The sequence below is a fragment of the Daphnia carinata genome, chromosome 10, assembly GCF_022539665.2.
Source record: "Daphnia carinata strain CSIRO-1 chromosome 10, CSIRO_AGI_Dcar_HiC_V3, whole genome shotgun sequence".
NCBI lineage: Eukaryota > Metazoa > Arthropoda > Branchiopoda > Diplostraca > Daphniidae > Daphnia > Daphnia carinata.
The window spans coordinates 3,241,170-3,267,136 of NC_081340.1; the positions used below are offsets into that span (position 1 = coordinate 3,241,170).

Here is a 25,967-nt window from a genome sequence, read left to right on the forward strand (position 1 = left end):
TTAACATACACAAAGAAGGCTGTCGTGTTGTAAAAAGAAATAAAATATAAATCAGTTCAATGCCCAGTAGTTTTTATAACAGCGATGTGTTGCACCAATTCAGCTGGCTCCGGATGTGGATCGCAGGTTAGTGGGCCCTCTCCAACAGCAAACAGGAAAAAAAAAAGGTAGGTTCCAGGGTCTTAAGTCTAATGCATGTATCGAATAGCATTGAATGTGTGTATTCGTGTGGATGTTAAAACTTGCGACAAATCAATTAGAATTAGATCTCCACTTCTTCTTTGATGTGTCTTCATTCTTTTCCTACTAAACTATGTTGAAAGTGTTGTTCTCTTTGTCGTTTTTGATCGCCAACAATTCACACTATAGGCCTATGCGGCATTCCAAGGAAGGGTCTATGGTACAAGTGAGATTCATACGTTAAAATGAAAAAAAAAATGGTGGGATCGATGTGCCAAACACTGGCCGTCCCTGTTTGTGCAGGGGATTTCCGGGGCGGCAACGGAACCGATTATCGATGTTTGGCTATATACATATATACTATATATGGCTTGAATAAAAATGAAAAAGGACTAATTCAAGGGTCCCTCAATATTTTTTTTTTTTTTTTGTTGCCTTCTGCGTGTGTGCCATATAGGCCTATTCTCTAAAGGATTCACAAAAATGGATCTATTTCTGAGGTTAATGGCGGCTGATGGAAGAGGGATTTCAAATGAAAAGAGAGAGAGAGAGCCATCATCGAACGAGATGAAAGGGGTGCTGTGTACACGTAGCCAGAGAGAGAGAGAGAGAGAGACCTCCACCGACGTTTTTAAAACCCAACAAAAACTGTATAATTTTCCCATGAGCGGTGTGACAAATCCATCTGGCGGGGCTCTCATCTGCATTTTCTTTTTTTTTTCGGTTAGGCTTTCTCCCTCCCCCTCCCCCCCTCCACCTTTATTGGTGACACCACTGGACCCACTAGTTTGAGGCTGCTGGTTCCTATCCTATGAAACATAAGGCAATCCATCGTAGAGGCACTTTGAACACAGATATCGCGTCAATAAATACACGATTGGGCACGGTTATCTGGACAGTACCGTACACACACATAGATATAGAGATTGAAAGGCTATAAGAAAAGAGGATTGACCTGTTGGACCCTAGGACTTTTCCAAGGAAAGAAAAATAAAATAGTTTGAAATAAAAAGTATAAAGCCAAAAAGGGTCGCTAATGAAGCTGCTAGGCTGGAACGACATATCCGATACACCTTTTATTTTATATTTTCTTTTGAACGAAAAAAAAAAATGTACAAAAAAAATAAGGGAAAGCTCCACCTTCTTTCTGTGAAAATAAAGGAAGAAGAAAAAGAAGAAATGAAAAGTAGGAGGAAACAAATGAAGAACATCAGCACCTACCTTTTTCCTTGGTGATTTCCTTTGTTGTTCTTTTGCCTTCCCTTTTTTTTTTTTTTTTTGCTGTGTGTGTGTGTCTGTTCCGTGTGTGTGTGTGTGACGAAGACTCCGCCTACCAGAACAAGTAGAATTCCGGCGGGGGTTTCGTTTTCATTTTCAGGTTATATTTTTCCCCTCTTCAAGTTCAAGCTAATCACCGGCCGGGCTGTTGGTCAACAATAGAGAGTGTCACGGTCAATAATGACCACCCATCTCTTGTTCACTAGCAACAGCCAGTTTCGATATGGACATCAATGGCTGGCTGGGCTATTAAAAAAGATTTTGACAAAAAACTAAATAAAAGAAACACAAAAAAAAAAAATGCAGACCGGGTACATACACACACAAAAAAAAAGGGCGGGCACGGGCCTTGGGTTTCCCTTCTGTGGAACACCAATAAAAACTGCTAGGCCTTCTACGTATCAACTCTATATACGTATAACAACAAAATTCAAGTATTGCCCATGACCCAATGAAGGCTGTATCTATAGTCAATGGTCATCATGTGTTGAAGGGATGCGCGTTGACGTGCCTTACTATTTTCGTACCGGACCCTGCTGGCAAGCCGCCCCGTTGTGAATGCATAATTGACCGGGTTGAAGGGAACAAAATACACCCGGTGTGTGTGTGTGTGTGTAACGCAGCAAGAAGTCGATGCGACACCTCTACAGATGTAAGAAGGAATTAGTTGAAGAAAAAATGCCGACTTCAATTTTTTTTTTTGGAGAAGAATGAAAGGTAACATAAGAATAGAAAGAAAGAAAAAAAGTGGGTCCCACGGTCGGTAACAGCCGCCAAACGTGAAGCTGCGAGTCAAAGAAAATGACACATGCTCTTCGGCCCAGGTGAGAAAAAAAAAAAAAAAAAAAAAAAAAAGAACTTCCCTTAAAAGATGGTTGAGAGACGGACGCGGGATACAAATAGAGACGTACATCGGAACACATTTTTGTTCCTCTTTCTTTTCAATGTCTCCTCGTAAAAGAGCTTATCGGGTTGACGGAACCCAGTCGCCCACTGTTTCGGTTTCCCGAACAGTGGACAAACATATTCAACTGATGTTCTCTTTTTTTTTTTTTTTCGAGGGGGGAACGACTCGCGGCAGAGCAGAGCAGAGAGATAAGCTGGAAGAAAAAGAACGAAACGTCATTTGTGAGAGTTATAAGAAAACGAGGGGTGAGCTATTGTTACCTTCTTACCTGGATAACATTGAACGTTATCTTTCTTGCATGTCCTTTTTTTTTTTATTTTTCCTTTTGTCCCCCTTTTATTTTCACCTTGTTGTGCGTTGTTCTGCGTCACAACTAAGTCCGCTAGTTTTGAAATCAAAAGCCAAATTGGTTCTCCAGTTCTTGTAAAAAGGACCCAGGGTCGTCAGCGTCCGGCAATTGTCGGGGTAGAGTTGGTCGTTTGTGCGCGCGCGGGCCATCGCAAGATGGAAAATGTTATACGAATGAAGGTACCCCCCCAATATAGTTATGTGTATACATTGGGAGAGCCATTTAGACATAGGCCTTTGTAGATGAAAAGAGATCTGTTTGAAATGGCCCAACGTCTTGTATTTTTAGGCCTATACGTACCTGCCCTGGTTTGGTAAAAAAATAAAAACGAAAACGATTGAGCCATCGATTGACATGTTTATGACTGGCAACCAGTCGAAGTAAGACGACGAGCACAAGTTTGGAAGCACAGAGCACTCAGGAGGGGTGCTGGGGCTGATGCCAAAGACGTAGACTACTGCTCTACACTTGTCCATCATAAAGTATATGGATGCCATTAACTATTTTTCACTCGTTTGGAAATTTTTTTTTATTTTCTTTTAGTGTGTTGTCCAGTTTTTTCTTTTTCATTCACAATGTTTTGGATGATCATAAAACTTGATGATCTTCTTTTTTTTTTTTTTCAGGAGGGAGGGGGTTTCTGATGGCACCAGCCATCATCAACACACAGAAGCCAAAAGAATCCCATGGCATTTCCTGCCCTATCTATCGGACCTCCCCTTGACTTCTCAAAAAAGAAAATGGACAAGTACAAAAATAAAAGAAAAAAAAAAAAACAATCCACATTTTGGGGTTGAAACATTTTGTGTTTTATGTTGGCCGTGTTAGCCTCCCCGCCACCCTTGTAAAATGTATAAACCCAAAGAAAAAAAAGTGGAAACAATGTGGCGTGTATATTCCTCGTGTCAGCCCACCGTTTGTTTAAGTCTTTTCCATATTTTTATATTGCACTTTTAAAAAGATATGCTAGTGCAATAAAATGCCACCCTCCGAATCTCTGCTGTAGGTGTAGCATCGAGATAATGCGAGCAGCCACCATCTTCCATTTTTTTTAGTCTTCCAGCCATCATCATCCGTCATCATAAAAGAAAAAAGGGCCTCTGAAAGTTCGGATGATACCATGTTTCTAGGCCTATAGGTGTGTGTGTGTGTGGTGTGGATGGATGCATCCATCCGTCTGCCTATCAAAGAAAATAAAAAAGAGATGTTGGCAAGTGTGAGTGAAGAATGTCGGGAATGTGATATACGTCGATCGATTGGATCAGTTGGAAAAGGGGGGAGAAGCTTCGATCTACAGGATTTAAAAAAAAAAAAAAAGAAATCTTAAAACTGATGATCCCTGCAAGTGGACTCCATCACGAATCCATTACCGGCCGTCGGTTTTCTCAACGGTTGAGTGGCTATCTATCCATCATCTTCATTCTTTCTTTGCTCTTTTTTCTTCATTTTTTTTTCTTTATCGATCGATAGAAATGATAAAGACCTAAATATCTTTTTTTTTTTTTTTTGCATTCCATGCAGTTCTTTTTTATTATTATTTATTTAAATTTTGATATGTGAACCGTTAGTTTCTTTCTATACGTTCTTCCTTGCCATGTCATCACCTTGGATTGAAGGTGGCGCAACAACAAAAGCGACGTCTATTTTTCTGACATTAAAAAAAAAAAAAAAGAAAGGACTCGTGACGTATTTTCTCTTTGATGTAGTCGCTTTAAAATGTTGCTGTACTCCCCGTGTCGAGCGGCCGACACTCGATCGGTGGGCGGGACCGGGGCTTATCAATTAACACGTTCCCTAACTTAAAAAAAAGAAAGAAAAATACTTGACTGTGTATATCAAATAGAAAGAGAGAAAGAGATAGATGTATTTATACCATTCTTTTATTTCATAAAGAAATAGTGGCCGTGCAGCTATTGGTGTTCGCAGCGTTTCGTGAATCCATGAATATTTGATGAGCCGGTATTCTTCCTACTGGCTCTCCGCCTCCTTTTGATGGGCCGTAGCGAGATGTTTTCATCGAGGCGCTTCGTTTTTTTCACGCACAACGTCTCTCTCTCTCTCTCTCTTTTTCTTTATATCTACACACATTTATATTCTCCTTTCTGTTCTCGTTTCTTCTTTTTTTTTTTGGGCTTTGAAAGAACGAAAAAGGCAGGCGGAGATTTAAGAGACAGAGGAAAAAAAAAAGTGTTAAGAATTTGTTTAAAGGAAAAAAAAAAAAAATGGAAGGTGAAAGAGAGAGAGACAGAGAGAGAGAGAGATATCTCTTACGATGTTCCGACATGTCGCCTTTCGGGACTCGCCCCTTTTTGCATGGCGGTTGTTTTGTGTTCGTGCGTCTCTATTCCGGCGGTTACGGCCGCGACACGCTTTTGGACACGTACGTATACATCGGGGGTCGTTATTTATGACGTGCAGCCATTTCTTTTTTGAAAAGTGGGAGGAGCGATGTGGACGAAAAGGGGGGGGGGGAAAGAAGAAGAAGAAAGAAAACGAATGAATTGACTCTCGCCGCAAGAGTTCATATTTTACCAAATTGCTGTGACGTGAAACATTCCTCTGCCATAGGGCCACTATTGCTCGCCATTCTTTCATCCCTCCCCCTCCCCCGACACACACACACACACACACACACACACAGACGTAGACAAGGTGTGTAAAACATCCTTAAAGGACTGGGCCGGATTGCTCGTGCATCGCTTGCATATTTCTTTTATTTTCTTGAATTTGTGAGGGGAGAGAGAGAGAAGGTGACGTAAGAGAATACGTAAGAGACATACCGCCGTCATGAAAAATAAAAAAAAGGATGACAGGTTGAGAGAGAGGTAAAAAAAAAAAAAAAAACCCTACAATTAAGTCGGCGAGTCGGGTGTCGGTAGCATTTCGTTCTATAGATTGGCGGCATTCAACCGCTTATACCTGATGTGCCTTTAACACACAATGTAGATTCGGGAATTTCAGGTAATACAAGAGGGAGAATCAAATAGTTTAAGAAAAATATATAAATAAAAAAAAAAAAAGGGAAATCCAATAGATGACGAGGTGATGATGGCAAACACAAGTTTTTTTTTTTTTAAATTTTTTAAAGCGCCGCCTCCAGTTCATTAAAGCCGGTGACCAAGCAGCCCAACCAAAAGTTCATTCTGTACAGTTTTTTGGCCCATTGTTGAATCTGAACCGCAGATGCTAGGAGTTTCTTTTTTTTTTTTTTTTTTTTTTTTGTTATGAATATAAAAAGGGCCTATAGAAGGAGTGTGTAAAAGAACAAGGCCGACAAGACGAAAATCGTTCGTCTAGTTAATTGGGCAGACCGCAGAAAGCGGGCCGCGTTTTTTTGATGCGGACGTGTCACGAATGGACGGCTAGTTGCGCACGTCACCACCTAACACACGGCTAGAAATATACCGACCAATTCTATAATACCTGATATTTTTAAAAAAGAAAAAGGGAGGGGGGGGGGGGTCGATGGATGGAGAGGGAAAAAAGAAATGGAAGGTGTTGAATGTTGTTCCGCGCAGCCCCAACACGGACCAACAATTGAGCAACACAAAAGAGTCGCACGGGGCAGCGGAGAGACTGTGATGACAAATGGCCTGGCAAAAGTCAGCCGTCCCGGGGACGCATTATTTTTTCGTTCTTATCGTCTCAATAAAAAAGGAACAGAGAAGGAGGAGGAGAAAGAAAATGGAACGGCGTACGGTCAAAAGAAGAAATGCATTCACAGATTTTTTTTTTTTTTTTTTTTTTGTTCTTTTTTTTTTCGTGTTCAAAAAAAAAAAAAACATCAGGTAGAACCGGAGAGGTACACACACAAAAAAAAAAAAACCACCCTTCAAGGTGCCTGATAAAGACGTGCACACCACGGCTAATTAATAGCCGACAATCTGATATGGTCCCCAATTATATGGAAGTCGGGGTGGCGATTGTATCGAAACTGTTGGGGCCTGAGAAATAGAAGAACGCGATAGGACAGTGGAGGAAAAAAAAAAAAAAAACAGGTGAGAAAAAAAAAAAAGAAAAACAGAATGTGTTCTTGTGTACAGACTTGTGGCACGTCCATTAATAGCTGTCATCCATGTTGAGATCGAATGAAATAAAGAGAAAAGCCCAAAAATATCAAAAAAAAAAGAAAGACACCACATGTATAAGGTGTGTTCATCTTTCAATCGCCGAAACATAAAGGGAAACACAACCTCACACACCGTACAGATACACATTTATATTTGTGTTTCCCCTTACATCAGATGAGCTGGTTTGATTAAAAAGAAAAGAAAAAAAAAAAACACACCGGAGAAAACGACGATTTGTTAAAAACCAGTGCGAGCTTCTCCCCATCGCTCTCGATGGCCAATTCCTTTTTTCTTTCAAAAAAAAAAAAAAAAAAAAAAAAAAAATGGGGAGACTATACAAACTATGCCAAAAGTTTCCTTTTGTGGACTTGGGTAATTCTTTTATATTTTTTGATGGCTAGAAGAAAAGAAAAAAAAAAAAAAAAATTTATATAACGCGATGATCGCGATAAGCGCAGTCACGCCTATATAAGGTTGTTTAACCAACATCTGGGCTCCGGCGACATGGTGTAGAAACTTGCACAATAGCTGGAACACACACACACACACACACACACACACACACACACAAATAAAAGAAAAGAAACAAGTAGAAGAAGAAAAAAGACGTGCGTATAGTAAATAGGTGTGTGACTTTTTTTTTTCTTTTTAAATAAAAAAGGTGACAAGCAGAGAGAGCTAAAAAAGCCGGCGTGCACTCTTTTATTTTCTTGTATTTATTTATTTATTATTATTATTATTTTTTTTTTTTCTTTCTCTCTCTCTCTCTCTCTCTCTCTCTCTCTCTCTCTCTCTCATCATCTGGCGTTCCACACCTCACGCTGAGTTGATGGCGGAAACGTGGCTGTCTCCGTGCGGATTATACGACTCTGTGTTCCATGCTGTGAAACGCTTCTCCTATCTACCTCGTATATATAACCAACGTCACCTGGTCCCACATCCCACCCTCCCCCCCCCCCCTTCTCCTTGTTTCTCCCCCTCCTTTTTCTTCGTTTCTGTTTCTTTTTCTTTTATTTCCAAGTCTTTTTTTTATTTTATTGCTCATTGCGATCTAATTGACTCTCTTCCGTCACCAACCAAAAGCCGAGGGGTTTGTGTACCAAAGAAACGGGCACCTTTCTAGGCTACGATTCCACCAAAAAAGTCCAACTCTTTTTCTTTTCTTTTTCGAATTTAGGCCTGTGCGTTGTATCTTTCAGAATTGAAAAAATGGAGTGAGAACTACTGAAAAAAAAAATATGCAGAGGGATTCCGCCGCTAGAATTCTTCTTATAGTGTGTTGCAAATACGGATCGTATGGGATTATCCATATTAGCCATCTATATGTACTTTTATGTCAAATGTTCTTGTTGATTGGCGGTCAAACTTTTGGCCATCATCGGGGATTTACCCATTTTTTTTTTCTTTTTTTTTTTTTAAGTCGACACCTTTAGGTTTTGCAAACGGAAACATATATGTACAAATACGTATATACGCAAATCAAAACGATTCGCCGCATCCGGAGGTAAAAGGGATACATATATTTAAGCTGAGAGAGAAATGACAAGTACAAAAAAAAAGAAAAAAAAGAAAAAGAAAAGGTATTAAATGGCCATACCATGCGCAGCAAACAAAACAAAACAGTGTAGTGTTGATTAAAAGAAGACCGTCCTTCCGGTCAGAAGAGATTTTCATTTTTCCTTGACATCCTCCCCCTTTCCTCACATTCTTCTTCTTTTTCACACCTTCATCATCTTATTTTAAATCTTTTTTTTGTTTTTTGATTTCAGTTTTTTTTTGAAGGTGTCAAAGCGGATCGAATGAATGAGGATTGACGATCGGCTGGATGATTTTGAAATCTTGCCAAGAAACGTCCGGCACAACACATTGAACATAGACAAGGTGATGTGTACACAGAACACAAGAAAGGTACACGTCGGTGTGTTGGCCGGCAACTGTTTCAATTGGCCGCGCTCGTTGGCCCGTCTGCAAAATAATAGGACAGCGCGTATATTTATGAGGCGATGATTATTTCTTTACTTTTTCCGTGTATTCGTACAGTATAGCTGCACCTTTAGCGTGATTACTAATTTTGTACTTGGCTGTCACGCGGCCGCCATTGTCCAAACTTTCCATAGAGTTTTGCCTTCTTTTGATTTATTTCATTTGTTTGTTTTTTTAATATTTTAATTGCGCTTGTTCGCCCTACTGGTGTAAGGCACAGTAAGGAAAAAAACAAAAAAACATTGGCATCGAAGAGGGTCACATATCCCGATGATTAGCTGCCTGCATCCATGAACCGTCTTTCAGGCCATGGGGAGACCTACGAACAACCTACGTTCTACGATCACCTCTTCTCTACCTCAGTTTTTGGGTCGATCTTTAACGTGTAGTGAACGGTACTACAGATCGATGTGAAACGTCTGTATACGTGTCGTGAGTGGTGTGTGTATGTGTGTGTGTGTGTGTTTCTTCTGCCATTTTAGCCCCTTTATAGTAGGCATGGCTCTTCTTTCTTCGTCTTCTCTCTTCGACTTCTTTCTTGATGTAGATGATGTCCGAAGCGTATGTAGAATCTTGCGTAATTCGATGCGATGAAGAATCTTGCGAATCCGATGTAATGAAGAATCTTGCGAGTCTTGAATGACGTATTGGAGGGGTGGGTGGGAGGGAGGGTGGTGGGAGGGAAGGGAGGGCTTGGCGGAAATTGGCGGTGGCGGGACTTGAACCCGAGGACTACAGATTACAAAGCGTGGGTGATAACCACTGTGCCAGGACCGCACATCCCAACCAAATTTTGCTTTGGATGTCGCGCGGTCAAATAGGTAGCTTATGTATATATCAAGTGATTGACATATGGCGTTGCGGCATAGTTTGCGGCTATCATACTGATATCACGGGTTCGAATCTTTGTTGATATGCTATTTAAATATATATTTTTTTATTTGTAAACAAGATATTTAGTCAATATTATTTTGCCAAGCAGCCACTATCTCTGCCCGTCGGCTTACGTGCTGCTCGCCCACCCGTTATAAGCAATGCTCGTGGACGGACAAAAAAACTCATTCATCACTCGACACCTGTTGCTAATGGAACTGCGCAACCAACACCTTGTCACTTGCATTTCGTTTTGTTTTTAAACGTAGCACATAATTCCAACGCATTTGCTTCCCATTTTATTTTATTTTCTCTTTCTCTAGTTCTTCAGCTGTTGAGAACTTTTTATTTCTTACGATTTTTCTTGTGTTTTTTTTTTGTTTTTTGTTTTTTTAATTCCCTGTTAGTTCTTTTCTTTTTTTTTTATTATTATCGGAGGACGGGAGGGAGCGTACATCGTGAAAAAAGCCCTCGAGAAATCAAAACGCAACAGGGCGTCTTCTGTGTGCTCTCCGCTGCAATAAGCAGCAGCAAACACGCCAACCAACCAACACCTTGCACCTCACACCCGCAGCATACACACACACACACATACACACACACACACACGTATGAGATATGTAATCATCATGATAACAACCGCACCGGGCCAACGTGGATCAAATATTATATTTTTAAGTTTTTTTTTTTTTTTTCTTTTCTTTTTTTTTTTTCTTTGGGGTCCTGTCTTATTCAACGGTGAAGAAGAAGGAAAAAGGTGGTGGGGGACCAATGAAAGAGAAGAAACATTCCAACCGAATGGAGGGGGGGGGGGGGGGGGGAAAGAAAAAAAAAACTGTTCGTATGTTCTTCGGTATATATTTTTGCCGCCGACTCTTTTTACTACAAACTACCGCTGCTGACTTCCCTCTCTCTCTCTCTCTCTGTGTGTACGTGTGTGTGTGTGTGTGTGTGGGTAGTTCGGTGCTATGGCGTGGTCTTCGAGCGTATAGCCCGAGCCGCCGCCACCGCCACTAATAACCCGACTGTTCTAGACTGCGTGGCACCCCCAACGAGCCTCCTAGGGTTCTTCCTACACACACACACACACACACACATCGACCCGTTTCTTTTTTTTTTTTTTATATATAATTCCGTTTCATTTCATTTCATTCTTCTTTTTTCGTGTGGTGTCCTTTTTTTTTTTTCTTTTCTCTGTTTCTTCGTATTATTTATTTATTTTTTTTATTTCATTTTTTCTTTTTTTTTTTCCTTGGTTTCCCGTTTTTTTTATGATTTCGTTCCCCTCCCCCTCTTCTCACCTGTGCGACTAAGGGGGGGGGGGGGGGGGGGAATAACATCTTCCACGCTCGATACTGGAACGACACAGCAATCTTTTTTTTTTTTTTTTCTTTTCCCAAAGTTTTTTTTTAATTTTTTATTTTGGAGGGTTAGATTCCATTGATGCGCTTGTTGTTTCATGACCAGCAAAGAACAATAGCCATGTACGAAAATAAAATTTTTTTTTTTTTTTTTTAACTCCCCTCCTCCCGTACACATAGAAAAATGAATAGGAAAACTTAAACGTCCATCTGATCTCTGTTGGAGTTTTCTTCTCTCTTTTTTATTTGGAGAGGCTCTTGTGACATTCTTGTACAGTTGTGTAGTCTCGTCGACTAATTGGCCGAGATGGAAACCGGAGGAACCGGACTGACCTCCCCCCCCTACCTCCTCCAAAAACACTGGAACTTTTTTTTAAGCTACCCAGTTGAGTGACGGTCGTGTGTCGTCTGTTCGACTCCACCTCTACGACGTTGGCCTGAATGCGATCACGTCTTTAATCTCTGTCTGCAACGCGTTAGCTGTGAAACATATGAAGTCGTCGTTTGGTTTTATGCGTTTGACAACAACAACAACAAAACAAAGGGGGGAAAAAAAATAGACAAACTTCAAAATAATAAATAGACCTTGCCCACAATCAGGAAAGCTTTGAAGACTTGTTCCAATATCACGCGGCCTGAGCTATTGTGCCCTTTTTCACGATTTGTGAACGCGGCCGTTTATTATCACGCTTCCCAAAATTTCCTCTTTTTTTTGTTTTTTTTTGTTTTTATTTTTTATTTTTTCTAAAAAGGAAGGAATTCGTTTCCTTTTTATTTCCAGACTAGCCGGTGAACCTGCACGCGTGTTTCTGCAATTAAGTTGACCGAGTACACGGCCAGAGAGAGGCCCCCGTATGCGCGGTCCGAATCCAAATGTGGTTACATTCCTTTTTCTTTTCGGGCTTTTTTCTTTTTCTTTTTTTTTTTTCTTTTTTTTTTTCTTGTTGTTTTATTTGTTTTAATGGATGCTATCCATTGAGAATTTACGGCAACATCGGAATGGTCAATAACCAATTGGCGTGGAATTATAACCGGGGGTAATAAAAACATAGCAACAGGGTAAACCAACAGACAGAGTTAAAGCCTTTTTTTTTTTTTTTTCGAAATGAAAAAAAAAAAAAAAAAAAAGAAGAAGGACCAAAAGGAAATCGCCGTTGGAGGTGGATGTCGATTGCCCGTGGTATTACACATACGTACTTACGGCTATTTAGGTAGCACCCATAAGTCCAAAACGTTATATAGGAATAGGCTTTATTCGGTTGGTGAACTGAATTTTTTTTTTTTTTAAGAAGAACCGCGTCCGGATGGGAAACGCTTCGTTATCCTCATTGCCTTCTTTTTGTTTTTTTTTGTTTTTTTTTCTCTTGTGTGTGTTTTTGTTTTCAAGAACTTTTGCCAATTGGAGGAAATACATCAATTCATTATGTATGTACGTACAGAAGAATTTTTTTTTTTATGTGTAGCGATGAATAGGGAGAAAGAAAAAAAAAGCCGCTGAGGAATTTAATTTTTTTTTTTTTATCTTGCACAGGTGGAGAAGAAAAAAAAAAAAAAAGAAATGGGAACGACATAAAAACGACAACAACAGCAGCAATTGGTTGATTAACAAAACTCAGCTGCGGTTCTCTCTCGCTCTCTCATTTGGATGATTTCCTTTCTTCTCTTTTCTTTTTGGCTCTTTCATTCGAAGGTTTATTATCGCAGCCAGTTGTTGTTGTTGTTGCTGTCCGCCACCTCTTGCCTTAGTTTGTACTATCATCCAACCAACATAAGAAGAAAAGAGAAAGAAAAGGACAAAAAATAGCTTATAAATAAAAAAGAAGAAGAAAAGAAGCGGAGGAATCAAAATAAAAATATTTTCTTCTCTTTTTTTTTTTCAAGAGTTGAAGTGTTGTTGTTGTTGTTGTTGTTTTTTTTCGTATTTTTTCTCCATTGCGCGTGTAAGAGAGATGAAGAAAAAAATTAAAATAAAAAAAAAAAAATGAACTAGGGAAAAAAACAAAAGAGAAAGAGAGGAAATATATAGAGCCTCCCCCGTTGGGAGGACGAGGGCACTTCCCTGGAAAGCGAAATAACAAAAGAATATACCCCCCTCCCAAAAAAATAAAAATAAAAATAAAATAAAAAACCTTAAAAAATATATGTAAGAATTGGTGGTGAGCGGGCCAGACAGCTTGGCACCGCGGAGTGTGGATTCCCGCGCCGCCCCGATGGCAAAACTTCACACACACACACACACACACACACACATACAAGCAGCGGCTAGGCAGAGGTATAGGAAAAGGTAAGAAAAAAAAAAAAAAAGAAAAAAGAAAGAAAGAAAGAAGGAGGGAGGTGGTGATGGTAGGAGAACCCCGGTCCTACGACTATAACCCTCACGATGGGGCGTCCGTTGCACACTAGCTGGCCCTCTGTAACATCATTAGCGTTTTTCATTAAATCTGTCGACTTGTTGCTGCCAGCCATTTTCCCTCCCGCTGCAAGCAAAGAACTGCTGCTGCTGTTGGATTTTATACATACATACACACACACACCGGTATAAATGTTGTATAGCCCAATGGCCCAGCTTGTCTGTTGTAGACGCATCTACTCGCTATGGAAAAAAGAAAAATAGGTATTTATTTTATTTTTTTTTTTTTTTGGATGTGTACGTTATAGTTGATGCTGGACGGGGTTATGACGTCTACACAAAAGAGAGACGGCCAACGGGAGAAATGGACGCACCGAGTAGCTGCCATCATCTTCTTCTCTTTGATGTCCTCCTTTCTGAACTGCTTTTTTCTTTTCTGGGCTGCTTTATACACTTTTACAGTCACTTAATCATCGGAAATTATTATTATTTTCGTTGAAACCCTTTCTTTAGTAATTTAAGAGAGGCAGCCTCCGGTCTTGTTCATCAACAAGGGGAGCCGGAGTAAGCCATCAAAAAGAAAACTTGCAGGCATCTTATTGATGTTGGTGAGAGAAGGTACCGGGCAAAATAGACGCGTTGAAAAGTTGGGTTCAATCTTCGATGATGAAGACTTCTTCCTTTTTTCTTTTTTTTTTTTTTCTAAAACTGCCAGAGTGTGCTATAAATTAACTCTTAATCAATGTCTTATCTCGAGAATGAAGAGGCATCTTAACACCTCATCTTTGTTTTTTTTTTCTTTGAGCTTCGTCCTCTTTTGGCCAGCACTTAGCCTACTGTGCACGAGATTGGAAGAAGCCGCTTTTCTTTAAAAAAAAAAAAAAAAAAATGATTTCAAAATTAAACCTTTTTAGATTTAAAAGTTTGTAAGATGTTGTGTAAGTCGATCGAACTGATCAGGTTGAAATGAATTCAAAACAAAGACAAAAGAGAGATCATGTTTTCAAGACGCTTGTAATTTGAGATTGACGCGCATATTTCCATTTTTTTGGGTGGGGATTGTTTTTTGTTGTTGTTGTTGTTGTTGTTCTAGTTATATCGTTTATAAATATGTACAAGTACAGTGGCAACTGAAATATGTAGACTCTCTATATGAAATACGTACACGAGCGAAACATTTACTGCAATAACAAACGGATTTATGACAATAGAATTAGGAGGACATATCGATCCGCAAGAGTGAGGAATTCTTTTTTTGTTCTTTTAAAATGTTTTTCAAAATAGACTTCGATAGACTTGATGGTATGTACAACGTTGACAGGCTTCGATCCCAGCCATCATCCGGTGTGAGGAAGGCCTCGAACAATTGACATTCAAATGTGAACTGGGTTTTGCTGATGGGGGGAGGGGGGGCGGGGGGTCCGACGGGGTGAGACATTTCAAATTTCCCGCGTCGGTTAAAAATAAACACAAAAAAAAATATATATATTCAAAGATGATTCAGGGATTTGTTTAACTCGTCCTGGAGATCAAAGGAGGCGAGGTCGGCGTAGGAGCCAACGGTGAAGTGGAGTTGGATCGTGGCTGATGTTGTTGAGAAATGGGAGAGACGGCGGATGGTAGGCCCATGCCCATCAGTCCCGAATTGAAGCGGAGGTGGCCGTTGCCGTAGAAGTCGGCGTAAGCGGCGGCCTGCTGGAGCAGAGGATGGCCTAGCATGCCGAAAGGTGACGAGCCCATCGCTTGAGAGGTGGGTGGCATGTGCCGGATGGGAGAATCGGACGGCGAAGAGCCGAGGAGCCGTTCGACGGAGAAACTGTGGGCTTGGTGATGATGCGCCGGAGTCGAACCGACCATTTTATTGCCGGCCAATGGCGAACTGAATCCGCCAAGACCGGATGGAACTTGCGACGGATGATGAGCCGATGGATGGCTGCCCGGATGAGCGAGGAGATTGCCGTAGCCGGCGGAGGCTGCGTAGCCAACAGCGGTGCTGTAGCGGTAGAGAGCGGCGGCGGAATTGCAAAGAGAAGCGGCCAAGCCGGGCCACGCACCAGTCGGTGTCGAATAAGGATGATGAGGATGTCCAACGGATGCCGGATGGTGAGCCGAGTTGGGAGCAACGGGATGGAAACCAGCGGCGGCCATGCCCGGATGGACGGGCGGCATACCAGGGAAGCCGGCCAAAGATGGGAAACCGAAACTACGCTTGAAAGCGGCCAAACGCGATCGGGAAGCGGCTGTTGATCGCCGACGCAGTTTGCCAGTGGTTCCGCCGATGAAGACATCGTCGCTGGAAGGGTCCAACATCCAGTAGTTACCTTTGCCGGGATCGTCGTAGTGGCGAGGCACCTTGACGAAGCACTTGTTGAGCGACAGATTGTGGCGGATCGAGTTCTGCCAGCCTTGTTTGTTGTCACGGTAGTAAGGGAAGTTCTTCATGATGAACTCGTAGATGCCGTTGAGAGTCAGACGCTTCTCGGCGCTGCTCCGGATGGCCATCATGATGAGGGCGTTGTAGGAAAAGGGAGGCTTCTCGTTTTTCTTGCTCTTCTCGTCGCCTTCCTTCTTGCTGCTGGAACTCTTGGATGATTTGTTAGTCCCTTCTTCGTCGCCCTCACTTTTGCCGCTCTTGTTCTTGCTGGACTTGTCCGTTTTGCCGCTCAGGTTGACGGTGCTGGAAGACTCGGAGGAGCAGTTGAGATCTTTGATGCTGGCCTCCTCTTCGCTTTCGTCGGAACGGAGCGGGCTGGAGGCTTCCATGCCCTCAACATCGAGATCCTGTTCCTCGTCGGTGTAGACGTCATCGACTTCGCTGTTGTCACTGTACACGTTCTCCTTCATGGCCGTCGACGAGGTGGACGAGTCGGGTCTGTGCTGTTGTTGCTGATGGCTGACGCTGTTGTACTGAACGGATTCGTGGTGATGGTGATGATGAACGGCCGTCTCGGGCAACAGAGATAAAATGGAGAAGGGCGGTGCGCGGGCCATGGCCGGCTGTGGCAGAGACTGCGGGCCCTCCACTTTGACCATCTTACCCGTCGGATTTGGATCAGAAGCCAGTTCGAGACAGTTTGAAAAAAAAAACAAATGGCAGGGGCGTTCCGCTTTAGTTGTTTTGATCGTTGAGTTCCAAACGTTTTCAACTTGCAATCAGATCACTGTCGATAAAAAATTGCCACTTTTTTTTTTTTTTTTTATCAAACTCGCAAAAAATGATTCGCACTGAGCGTTTTGATTACAGGGCAATGATGAATTGCACAAACTGTGAGACGGACCTAGCCGAAAGGTCAAAAACTTGAAGACTTTTTAAAAATGAAAACTGGTTGAAGACAACAACGAAAAGAGGTCTGTCCTGATCAGCGTTAGCTAGCTGAATAATGCCCACTGCACAGATGGAGCCCGAGTTTTAATGTTTGCAAGAGAAGGCGTGTCCTCTTTCGACTATCTACTGTGTCTATTCGTTTGTGTTGTTTGGTCTTGTGTTTCCATCGACTCCCCTTCTTCTTCTTCCTTCTCGGCTGGATGGAACCACTCCAACCAAAAGAGCCGGTTGCCTCCCACTTGTACCTGCCAAGCGACCAATATCCTCGCGGATGAAGGCGGAGCAACCGGAATCGAGCGGAAAGGGGATGTGGCCTTTCCTCGGCTTGGGGTTTTTTTTTCTTCTTTCGTTTTGCTTTCCCACAAACAACAGGGACACACATACACACAACACACACACAAAAAAGGAGAAGGATATGGAAAAGAGGCTCCCCCCCGACGTGAAACATCTTCATACTCTTATTGTTGTTGTATATGGGTGTGTGTGGATGTATCAAAGTGTTGTGTGCAGTCTATACATACGACGCGTTAGAAAGCTGTGTTCCAGGACACACCTCCCTCCCCTCGTTTACACTTTTTTCTTTCCCATCTCTCTCTTTTTTGCTTCTTTTTTTTTTCATGTGTGTGTGTATTTGTTGTGTGGCTATTTTATCCCATCCATAGTGTACACATTCATACATCCTACACGGCTATAGGTGTACATATTGGGGTTCTCCTCTACAACATTGACAAATATTTTCTAATATTTTGAGACGAGGTTCCACCGGCATTTTCCACTCGGTTTCCCAATGAGTCCCTTTTTTTTTTTTATTTTTTTTTTCTTGCCTTTTCTTTTTTCTTTTAAATTCCGCTTTTATATCTCATCAGTGATGAATGTCTTTTCACACGAGTTTTCGAGAATTCGTGATTCAAGCGAAATGTCATTCCATTTTTCCGTTTGAATTTGCCGCTCTCCATCAGTGGCCATCAATTGGCATCGTCAATTGCGGCACCGCTGGAACAAACAAACATCAAAGAGAACAAATCAAAAGAGATAAGAAAAAAAAAACAAACAATTGTCAGCGTAGAATTTCAAACAAAAAAAAATACTAGGAACCGGTTAACCGACGTTGATTGTTTCGCTTCGAAATGAAGAGAAGCCAACGGAGCCCTGAAAATCAGATTTTTCTCACATCGGCGATTCCACTAGTTGTATTTTCCCCTCCCCCCTTGACTTATTCAATCGTTTTTCTATAGATTTATTTGATAAATGCATGTTGAAGTGATCATCTCTTAGAGGAAATCATGCATCCGCTTGTGTGCGCTCGTAAGCTCCCTCATTGCCTCGCGATGGCCGATTTGTCCTTGTATGACAAACCGCAGGCCGAATAATCATAATAAAAAAAAAAATACTAGATGGTATATATATCTACTACGTATGAGAGCATAATGGCGGAAATACATTCGTCGTCGTTTCCCCCTAAGGTTCTTCCATGGACGATCCAGCAGGGGGTTTTTTACATGTTCCCCGTGTGTATTTTCTTTTTCTTTTTAATTCCAACTTTTGTTGAATTCCCAGTTTTTTTGTTTTTTTTATTATTCTTGTTGTACATGTGGAGGGCGCTGAAGCATGCAACCCCCCCCCCCCTTCTTTTTTTTATAACTAAATAAGCGCAAAAAGTCGGATTGATAAAGAATATATAAGGGCTTAAATAAAACGTTTGTTTAGTTGTGTACACAAGCGCAGTTTAGCTTTTTAGCCAATCTTCCGTTTTTCTTTTCCTCATAAATATGTCCTTTTTTCTTCTTCCTAGCGTAGGTACATCTTTATTGTGTACGCGCACTATATAGTTTGCCCAGTAGCCGTCAATAACGTTACGAACGAGATGATTTTTGTATGGAACGCGAGAAGAGAGGGGGGAACGTTATGCGGCTGCCAATAGTTCAACTTTCTGTTCGCATCGTTGATTCTTTTTTGATTGAAATAGTCAACCCACTAAACTAGATTTTTTTTTTTTAAAGAAAAAAAGGGGAAGAAAAAAAAAATTCGGAGAAAAGAGGTTCTCTTCTTTTTTTTTGAATGGTTCTTCCAGGTCAGAAACCACGCGGCGTGTACAAACGACGCTGGCATTGTCGCTCCTATACACTGCCATGTATATACAACACCCCGTGTGTTATTTCGTGAGAGATTTTTTTTGTTGTTGTTTTGTTTTGTTCCATTCTTCCGAGTTTGTTCCAGTCGCGCGCACGTAGGACAGAGGCACAACAGAAACGCAAATCGGCCTATATCACTTGACTCCTTATGCGCTTTGAATTGTTGTCAATTCTTTGCCATGCAGCTCGTTGCCTTTTTTTTTATTATTATTATTCCAAAGGGAAATAAATATAAAAAGAATTGAAAAATAAGATCGATTTCTCTATTGGTTGCCCCCATCTTGTTTCCTCCCCTGTTTCCGTATTTTCTTTTTTTTTTTTTGTCCCTTTTCATAACTTTTTCCTTTTTTTGTGTGTTCCATCCTCTCACTCTGATGCGTTCACACTCAATGTGGACAGTTTGACGCGCAATGAATGCGTTTCCGTCCTGACTAAATAATAAAAATCCTGGTATTTCAAGTCGTAAACAAACGTAAGTGTACGATGGGCGTGATACGGTTTCGGATACGTGTCTCTATTTGTTCAGCCCAGCGATATGTGTGTAGGGGGGGGGGGGGGAAATAAACACGCATAGATTTCGAATAGATTTAAAAAATGGAGGGGATTTCGTTGTTAACTGGACGCGCGATGTTTCAATTTCGGCTTCCATTTATTTGATATGCATCAGCTGTGTCAGCTGTTTACCAACGTCCGTTACAAGGAACATCTTTCCACTTTTTCTTGTGGTATAAAGACGTAAGAGAGAACTATCGTTTTTCAATTTCTAGTTGCTCTGTTTGCCGGTGAGGTCAAACGAATAAGAAAAAAAAAAAAATGCTAGAGGCAGTGACAAGTCCAGTGAGAGAAAACGAACAGCAGCTGATTAAACGATGTGACGGAAAGTCAGAGGGGCGCGGTTTCTCCTTGTGTTTGTCTCTGTTTGAAACATGATCTAATCTTTTCTCCCATTTTTTTTTTTCTTTTTCGATATCAGTCCGTATATGCATCTATTTCGTAAAGAGTGGTGGTCAACAGCCATGCCCACTAGAGGCGCTTTCTTTTTTTTTTTTTTTAAGGCGTCATTTTCTTCTTCATCTATTCCTGTTTTTGTTCAGTCCTCGCCTCTGATTCACCACGAGTCTTCACTGACATGCAAACTAATGTTTTCGAGATCACCCCCCCCCCCCGTTACATAAAGGGAGATTGAGACCTTGTTCTCAAACCGTGTATATATATATATATAGAACAAACCCGAAGATGGTAAAGCAAAAAAAAAAAAGACATTGGGTGCTGTCAATCTCGCACAAGTTTTTTGAAAAATACTAACACAGCGAAGCCGTACGCACATCAGAAAAAGATTTCGAAAAGGCGGTGCCCTTCTAACCAAATAAATCAACTTCAACAGCGTTATAGCTGTCTGTTACTTTCTCACCCAGCTGGAGGAGGACTCTTTGACTGCGTGTATACCCCTACACACAGTATAACGTGATACAGCAGCTTAGAATAAAAAATATAAGCCCAGGAAGAATGCTGGCCTGATGATATGTGACATGTTCTATAGCACAAACATACACGACACATAGGCCAGTGCTCATCATGGACGCGGGTATGCGTAGCAGCAAGCACCCTCTCTCTTCCCCAGCGCTAATGAAGCAATTTGTGTTAGTGGCCATCCTTGTTCGTGGGGGCCTATCATATTCAGTAGGCGTGACTCTCGATATCATTGAGGAGGGTAGCGCATATTTGATGTAGGCGCGTTTAACACCAGCTGTCTCTCCTCAATAAATTGGTTGACACGGATTGGAGAACTGCCACTGTCTCTTTGCTTTATTTATTTATCTTTCTATATGTACATAGGCGCATATAATATATACAGATCGAAATAGGAGGGGAAGTGACGTAAAAAAGGGGGGGGGGATAAACGGGCAAAAGAGGAGCGGTTTTAATAGGCAGACGTGGTGCATGTCTTTTATGTCAACGAGCTTCTTTCTTTTTGCTTTCTGCTGGTTTGTTATGTACGGCAAAATGGTGGCGTACACAGTCGAACATGCGGAACGAGGAAGTCACTCCCTCATCGACACGTCATTCGATGGCTCTTGATCGCAAAACGATGTGACAAAACGTTGGGGTGTAACAACAAAACGCAGCAAAAGAAGTGGAAGAAGGTTCGAAATTAGGACTTCTTTTGATGTCGTCCTGATTAACATTTTTTTTTTTTTTGGGTGTAAAGTCGTAAACTATGTCTACCACTCAGCAGTGGCTGTTGACCTGTAGGTGCTATATGGTGGATGGATAAAAATGCTGCATGCCTCGCAGAGTATATAGGGCCTACAATTATACACCGTCCAGATGGTAGATATATACATAGAGCTGCAAAGTATACGTATCGATACGGGCGAAAATACAATGGGAGGTCTCCAATTCGACACCATTGTCAAAGCGATTAGCAAACCAGTGTTTCAGGACCCCATTCGTTTCGACGAAAAGAAAATCGAAATCGAACTCAAAAGGAAAGAAGAATGGTCAACTGAGGCACCCCCCTAGGGCAGTAGAGCCTCTCTCTTCGTTACAAAACCGTCCTTTATTTTTTATTTCCTCCAGCATACATGCAGGGGTTGCTGGCCAGTATAATAAAAAAAAAGGGAAGAAGAAATTTCATTCAAAAAGAAAAGCAAAAAAAAAAAAAAATAGTAGAGTCGAGCACTCCTCAATGGTCAGGTCCTAATTGCCCTCTAATATATAAGAAAGCCATCACAAGGTTGTAAATCTTCTGCTGCTTCCCAGTTCCGGTCGTGCGGTTGCTGCACTTTCTTCAAAGTTGGGGGGGTTTCTGATGGTTCGTCTTTTGTTGGCCATAGTGTCACAGATGTTTAGACAAAAAAGAAAGAGAAGACGAATACAGCTTTTATGGAAACCTTCTTTTGAAAAAGATGTATGTGGCGATTAAGATCGATGTTCTTTTTCATTGCGTGGCATATATTTTAATGCTGTAAATTCGGGATGAGAATCTATGTGATACCAACGGTTAGAGCCATTTGAATAGGCAGAAATATTAGCGTGATGGGTGTGTTACATACGTAGTATGACGGAGAAGGATCTTCCGCTCAGTGGGCGGAGCACCATCTAACACCAATGCGCCGTTCTTTTATTATTCTCAACCATTTATGTATGCGTGTTTTCTACCTTTTCCGTCAAAATAAATTCATGCGCACCTTAAAAAATAAAACGGTATTATTTACATGATTGTTCAATGGTTTCTGCATAATACTGTACGTACCGTAACGCACAGTCCGCTTTCTATGGGGGCGTTGGTAGAGAAAAGCGAGGTGTTTTTTTTTTTTTTTTTGCTTGGGCCTCGCAAAAGTGTCGGCCAGATCATTTTGCTTGTTTGGCTTCACACGTACACCGTGGCTTCGAGCACACATATAGACACAGGATGCGATTTCAACAAACAAGCCCCGTGGCTTCGTTTTTTCTTCGGGGGTCTGTTGAGGCTGAGCGTTGGGGAGCGCACGGTTTTCATCCGCACAATTTGTATACAACGTCATCTGTTGGCACCTCTATTGAGACATCCGAGCACTCTATCTAATGCGTGTGTATATATATATATATATATTGTATATGTATATATACACTTTTCTTTAGAGTAAGCGGCCGTCTTCCTTTCTCTTCTTCCTTTCACACTTTCGGGCCTTTTGCTCTCAGTCCGACAAATCCGCTGTTGTTTTGCCCACCTCCCGACTCATCCACCTATTGTGACCGGACAATGGCTGAGTGTGTACATCTTTACAGCCCATAGACCGGAAATCAATCGGGAAAAAGAAAAGCTCCGAAAATCGAGACACGTTCCATTTAGATGGAACAATTCTACGTAGGCCTGTATACATGATCTCTGGGCCTTGTTTGCGTTTTGATCGTTATCACGGGCATTATAGGCCTATATTCTTAGATAGATATATATAAATAATATGAGGCTTAACTGTACGTTTGTTATGTGTCGAGTATCATCATACGCTTTAGAGATTATTCTCTCTCTCTCTCCCCACAGCATTTTCTAGACCCAACCGCATTCAGTTCAATGGTGAGTGTCACTCGTCGGGGTGCCGGGGTTGCTGGTATTCGACATTTCAATAGTTTTTCTTTTTTTTTTTTTTTTTTTTTTTTGAAAGCCGACCAGGTCAAACAAAAAAAGCCGTTTTCTCTGTTTTTCTTTTGTGGCAAATGAGTAAATAGCCCAGCGGGAACGATCTCTCAGATGTTGCGGGAACACACACGCATTTCGGGCTGTGGAGAGGGGGAAAAAAATTTGTGTGGGAAGCTGTTGCATCTCCGCAGTGCGATGCTGTGACATGGAACGTATCTCACGTCGGCTTCCTTTCTTTTTTTCCTTCTGGGCGGATAGGAAATGTGCTAATTGGTGGCCGCAGTCCTTTTTGTGGGCAGATGACCTCCACGTCGGGCCGCCGTTCGCCCTTCTAAATATTTCTTGATCAACAAAACGAAGCGGCGGACGCGACGACAGCGATGGCGGCGAGACGACGCCCGTTCGTCTAAATAGTATACACGAAGTGTAAGAGCCCTTCGTTCATCGTCGATCTAATGATGGCTCGACAAGTCGGCAGGAAAACACATCCACAGGAAGCGAAAACGTCACGTCCAAATTGTTTTGTCTTGTTGGCAGCTTAACGTTTTCATTTTCGTAAGCAGATTGATCTAAAAAACAAAAGACGCACAACAACACATCGAAAAATAAAAAGAGGAGCTACTTGGAAATGTTAATTATTAGCAGAAAAAAAAAAAATAAAATAAAAAACAAAAGAACTAACAGAACAAAAAACAAAAAAAGCTTTGCAACTTCTTTGGAAGTTGTGCTCTTGTGTGTTGTTTGTTTCGTCGCTGAACGATTTGATCTAAACGGACACGCCGCCGGATTTAACGAACGTGTCAAATGTGGATGCGGACTTGTGATGGCGTGCGAGACAACAAAAAGAGAAATATCTTACATATATTTTTTTTAAATTTATATTTTCCCTTCAAGAAGCCCAGACGAATGTTCTGCTTGCACTAACGCGTCCGGTTAGTAACGAGACGTCATCAGATATACGAGTTATTTTTTTTTTTTTTTTTGTCGTCTCTCCCTTTTGTTTTACTTCGCTTTGTATTTATATTGTGAAAATGCTATGCTTTTGCCGTCGATGACTTCAATTGGGACATCCTCCCTTTGTGCGTATGTTTTGGCCCCAGCTCCTCTTCTTTTTTTTTTTTGCGGCGATCAGCCCTATACACAAGGGGTCGGGAGAGAGAGAGAGCTGGAAAGCGCGTTAGCCCGTGCACGGTAGATATAGGACCCGCACGGTTTGATGCGCCACATCCTCATTAGCTTCGTTGCGCGACTTGTCTCGATTGGTGAACACTAACTCATTCGACATAGACCAACGCCGGTCGCCCCGTCATCAAAACCCTGCTTTCTGTTTTCTCCACTCCTGATCGAATGGGATTCAAACATTTCATCTCGCTCAATAAAGACGAAAACAAATCAGCCCGTATTCATTTGTACATTTATTTTGTTTAAGCGTCCGAAGCCGAAAGCGGCTAGTAATCGCATCAATGTCCTTGTCCAAAGTGCTGCTTTATGCGGTACATTGAAAGAATAAGATTTAAAGTCAATTTCACTAGTTAAATTACTCGAGAGCGTGTTAAGTAATTGAGCCTGAAGGCACGTGAGTTTTGTTGGGCGATTATGGGATCTCTAAATCAGTAATAATCATCGTTAGAAGATGTTGCGGGAGTTCACTTCCTTCAGCGGAATAAGTTTTCTTTTTTCTAGGACGATGCATTAATGACGAGTTATTACTGCGCAAACGCCAACTGCCGGCATGCGTGCACGAGTAGAAATCAGGATAACCGCCACCACCGATAATCATGCGCAAAAAAAGAAGGAGAGCCGAGATAATGGAGATGACAATTTATGGCAGTTGCGTTTCATTCGGACTGGCTTCGGTGCCTGCTGTCGCATTGGCGGTGAGAAACAGTAGTGCTACGTTGGTCACCTTCAGGTCATTGTAACTATGTTTTTGTTTTTTTTTCAAATTAATATTTCGGCTATAGATTTGTTCTCAACATGAATGAGGGGTTGAAATCAATGTAATACACTGATCGGATTTAATGACACAGTGGACGAAGGCGGGTGGCGAAGTCCGGGTGGCATAATTGGGGAAAAACAGGCGGTCACGTGTCCGTGTTATTCAGCCTTGTAACAACTGAATAATCATATAATTTTATAGAATAGATATTATGTGCTACATTCACAGTCGATGGCAAGAGTTACACAGCAAACAGAGACCCTCTACGTGTGTATAACAGCCTGAGCGCTAATGAGGAAGCTGTCGATTTCGTGTATACACACGGTATGAGATCCAACTCCGCCCTCCTCCCCATCGGAAAAACACACACACATGCAGCAATAAATACGACAGGCAACAAAAGAATCATTGCGGGGTATGAAAACGAGAGAATGGACGAAGAAATAATATAGGGGAGTGTCCCCCCCCTCCCCCCCCGCTGCTCTCTTTTCACGTACAGACGACACTGAGTTATACAATGCTACACGTATTCGGTATATGTCTAACACGTTTTTAGCCAAAAGAATAAAAAGAAAAATGCTGAATTCACGCATTGCATGGGCTTCCTAGCTTACCTTCATATACGGGCCTGGGTTTGCTATTTTTTTTTGTATTCACCCTTTCAATCGATGCCCATCAATCCGATAAATATGGGGTCTGACTTTTTTTTCGGGGTGTGCTATGAGTACAATACTTTTTGTATGTGTGTGTGTGCGCGCTTAGAAAAGAAAATATGAGTGTGTTATTACACGCATAGTAATATGGTACGTTACATAAATGCATGTACAGATATCAGTGGGTGGTATGTTTCTTTTTTTTTTTTTTTTTTTTAAAAATCCTCTTTAACGCAACAGCTTTAGATTTGAACAGCAATATTTAAAAGTGTAGGGCTGTTTGATGAATTTGAATGAAGTTGAATTTAGTAGACTGATGCTGTCACGAGTTTTGTAACCAAAACTCTTTACCAAAAGATCTTTTTTAACGGTTTGGATTGTGTGGAGAACACCATTGCTGATCCTTGTTTCGTATAGGCATTAAAAATAAAGAACTATAGTTGA

General features: G+C 41.4%; 1 protein-coding gene across 1 annotated transcript; it reads right to left on the bottom strand.

Moving 5' to 3' along the window:
- Positions 1-14,353: 14,353 nt before the first annotated feature.
- Positions 14,354-16,710, bottom strand: LOC130702760 (fork head domain transcription factor slp1-like). The gene has a single exon (XM_057524374.1). The coding sequence runs from the start codon at positions 16,382-16,384 to the stop codon at positions 14,864-14,866; it is 1,521 nt and encodes a 506-aa protein (XP_057380357.1). The 5' UTR covers positions 16,385-16,710; the 3' UTR covers positions 14,354-14,863.
- Between the last annotated feature and the right edge of the window lie 9,257 nt (positions 16,711-25,967).

What these genes read in the sequence shown, in the direction of transcription:
- LOC130702760 (XM_057524374.1), bottom strand. Translation starts at nt 16,384, where the DNA reads ATGGTCAAAGTGGAGGGCCCGCAGTCTCTGCCACAGCCGGCCATGGCC.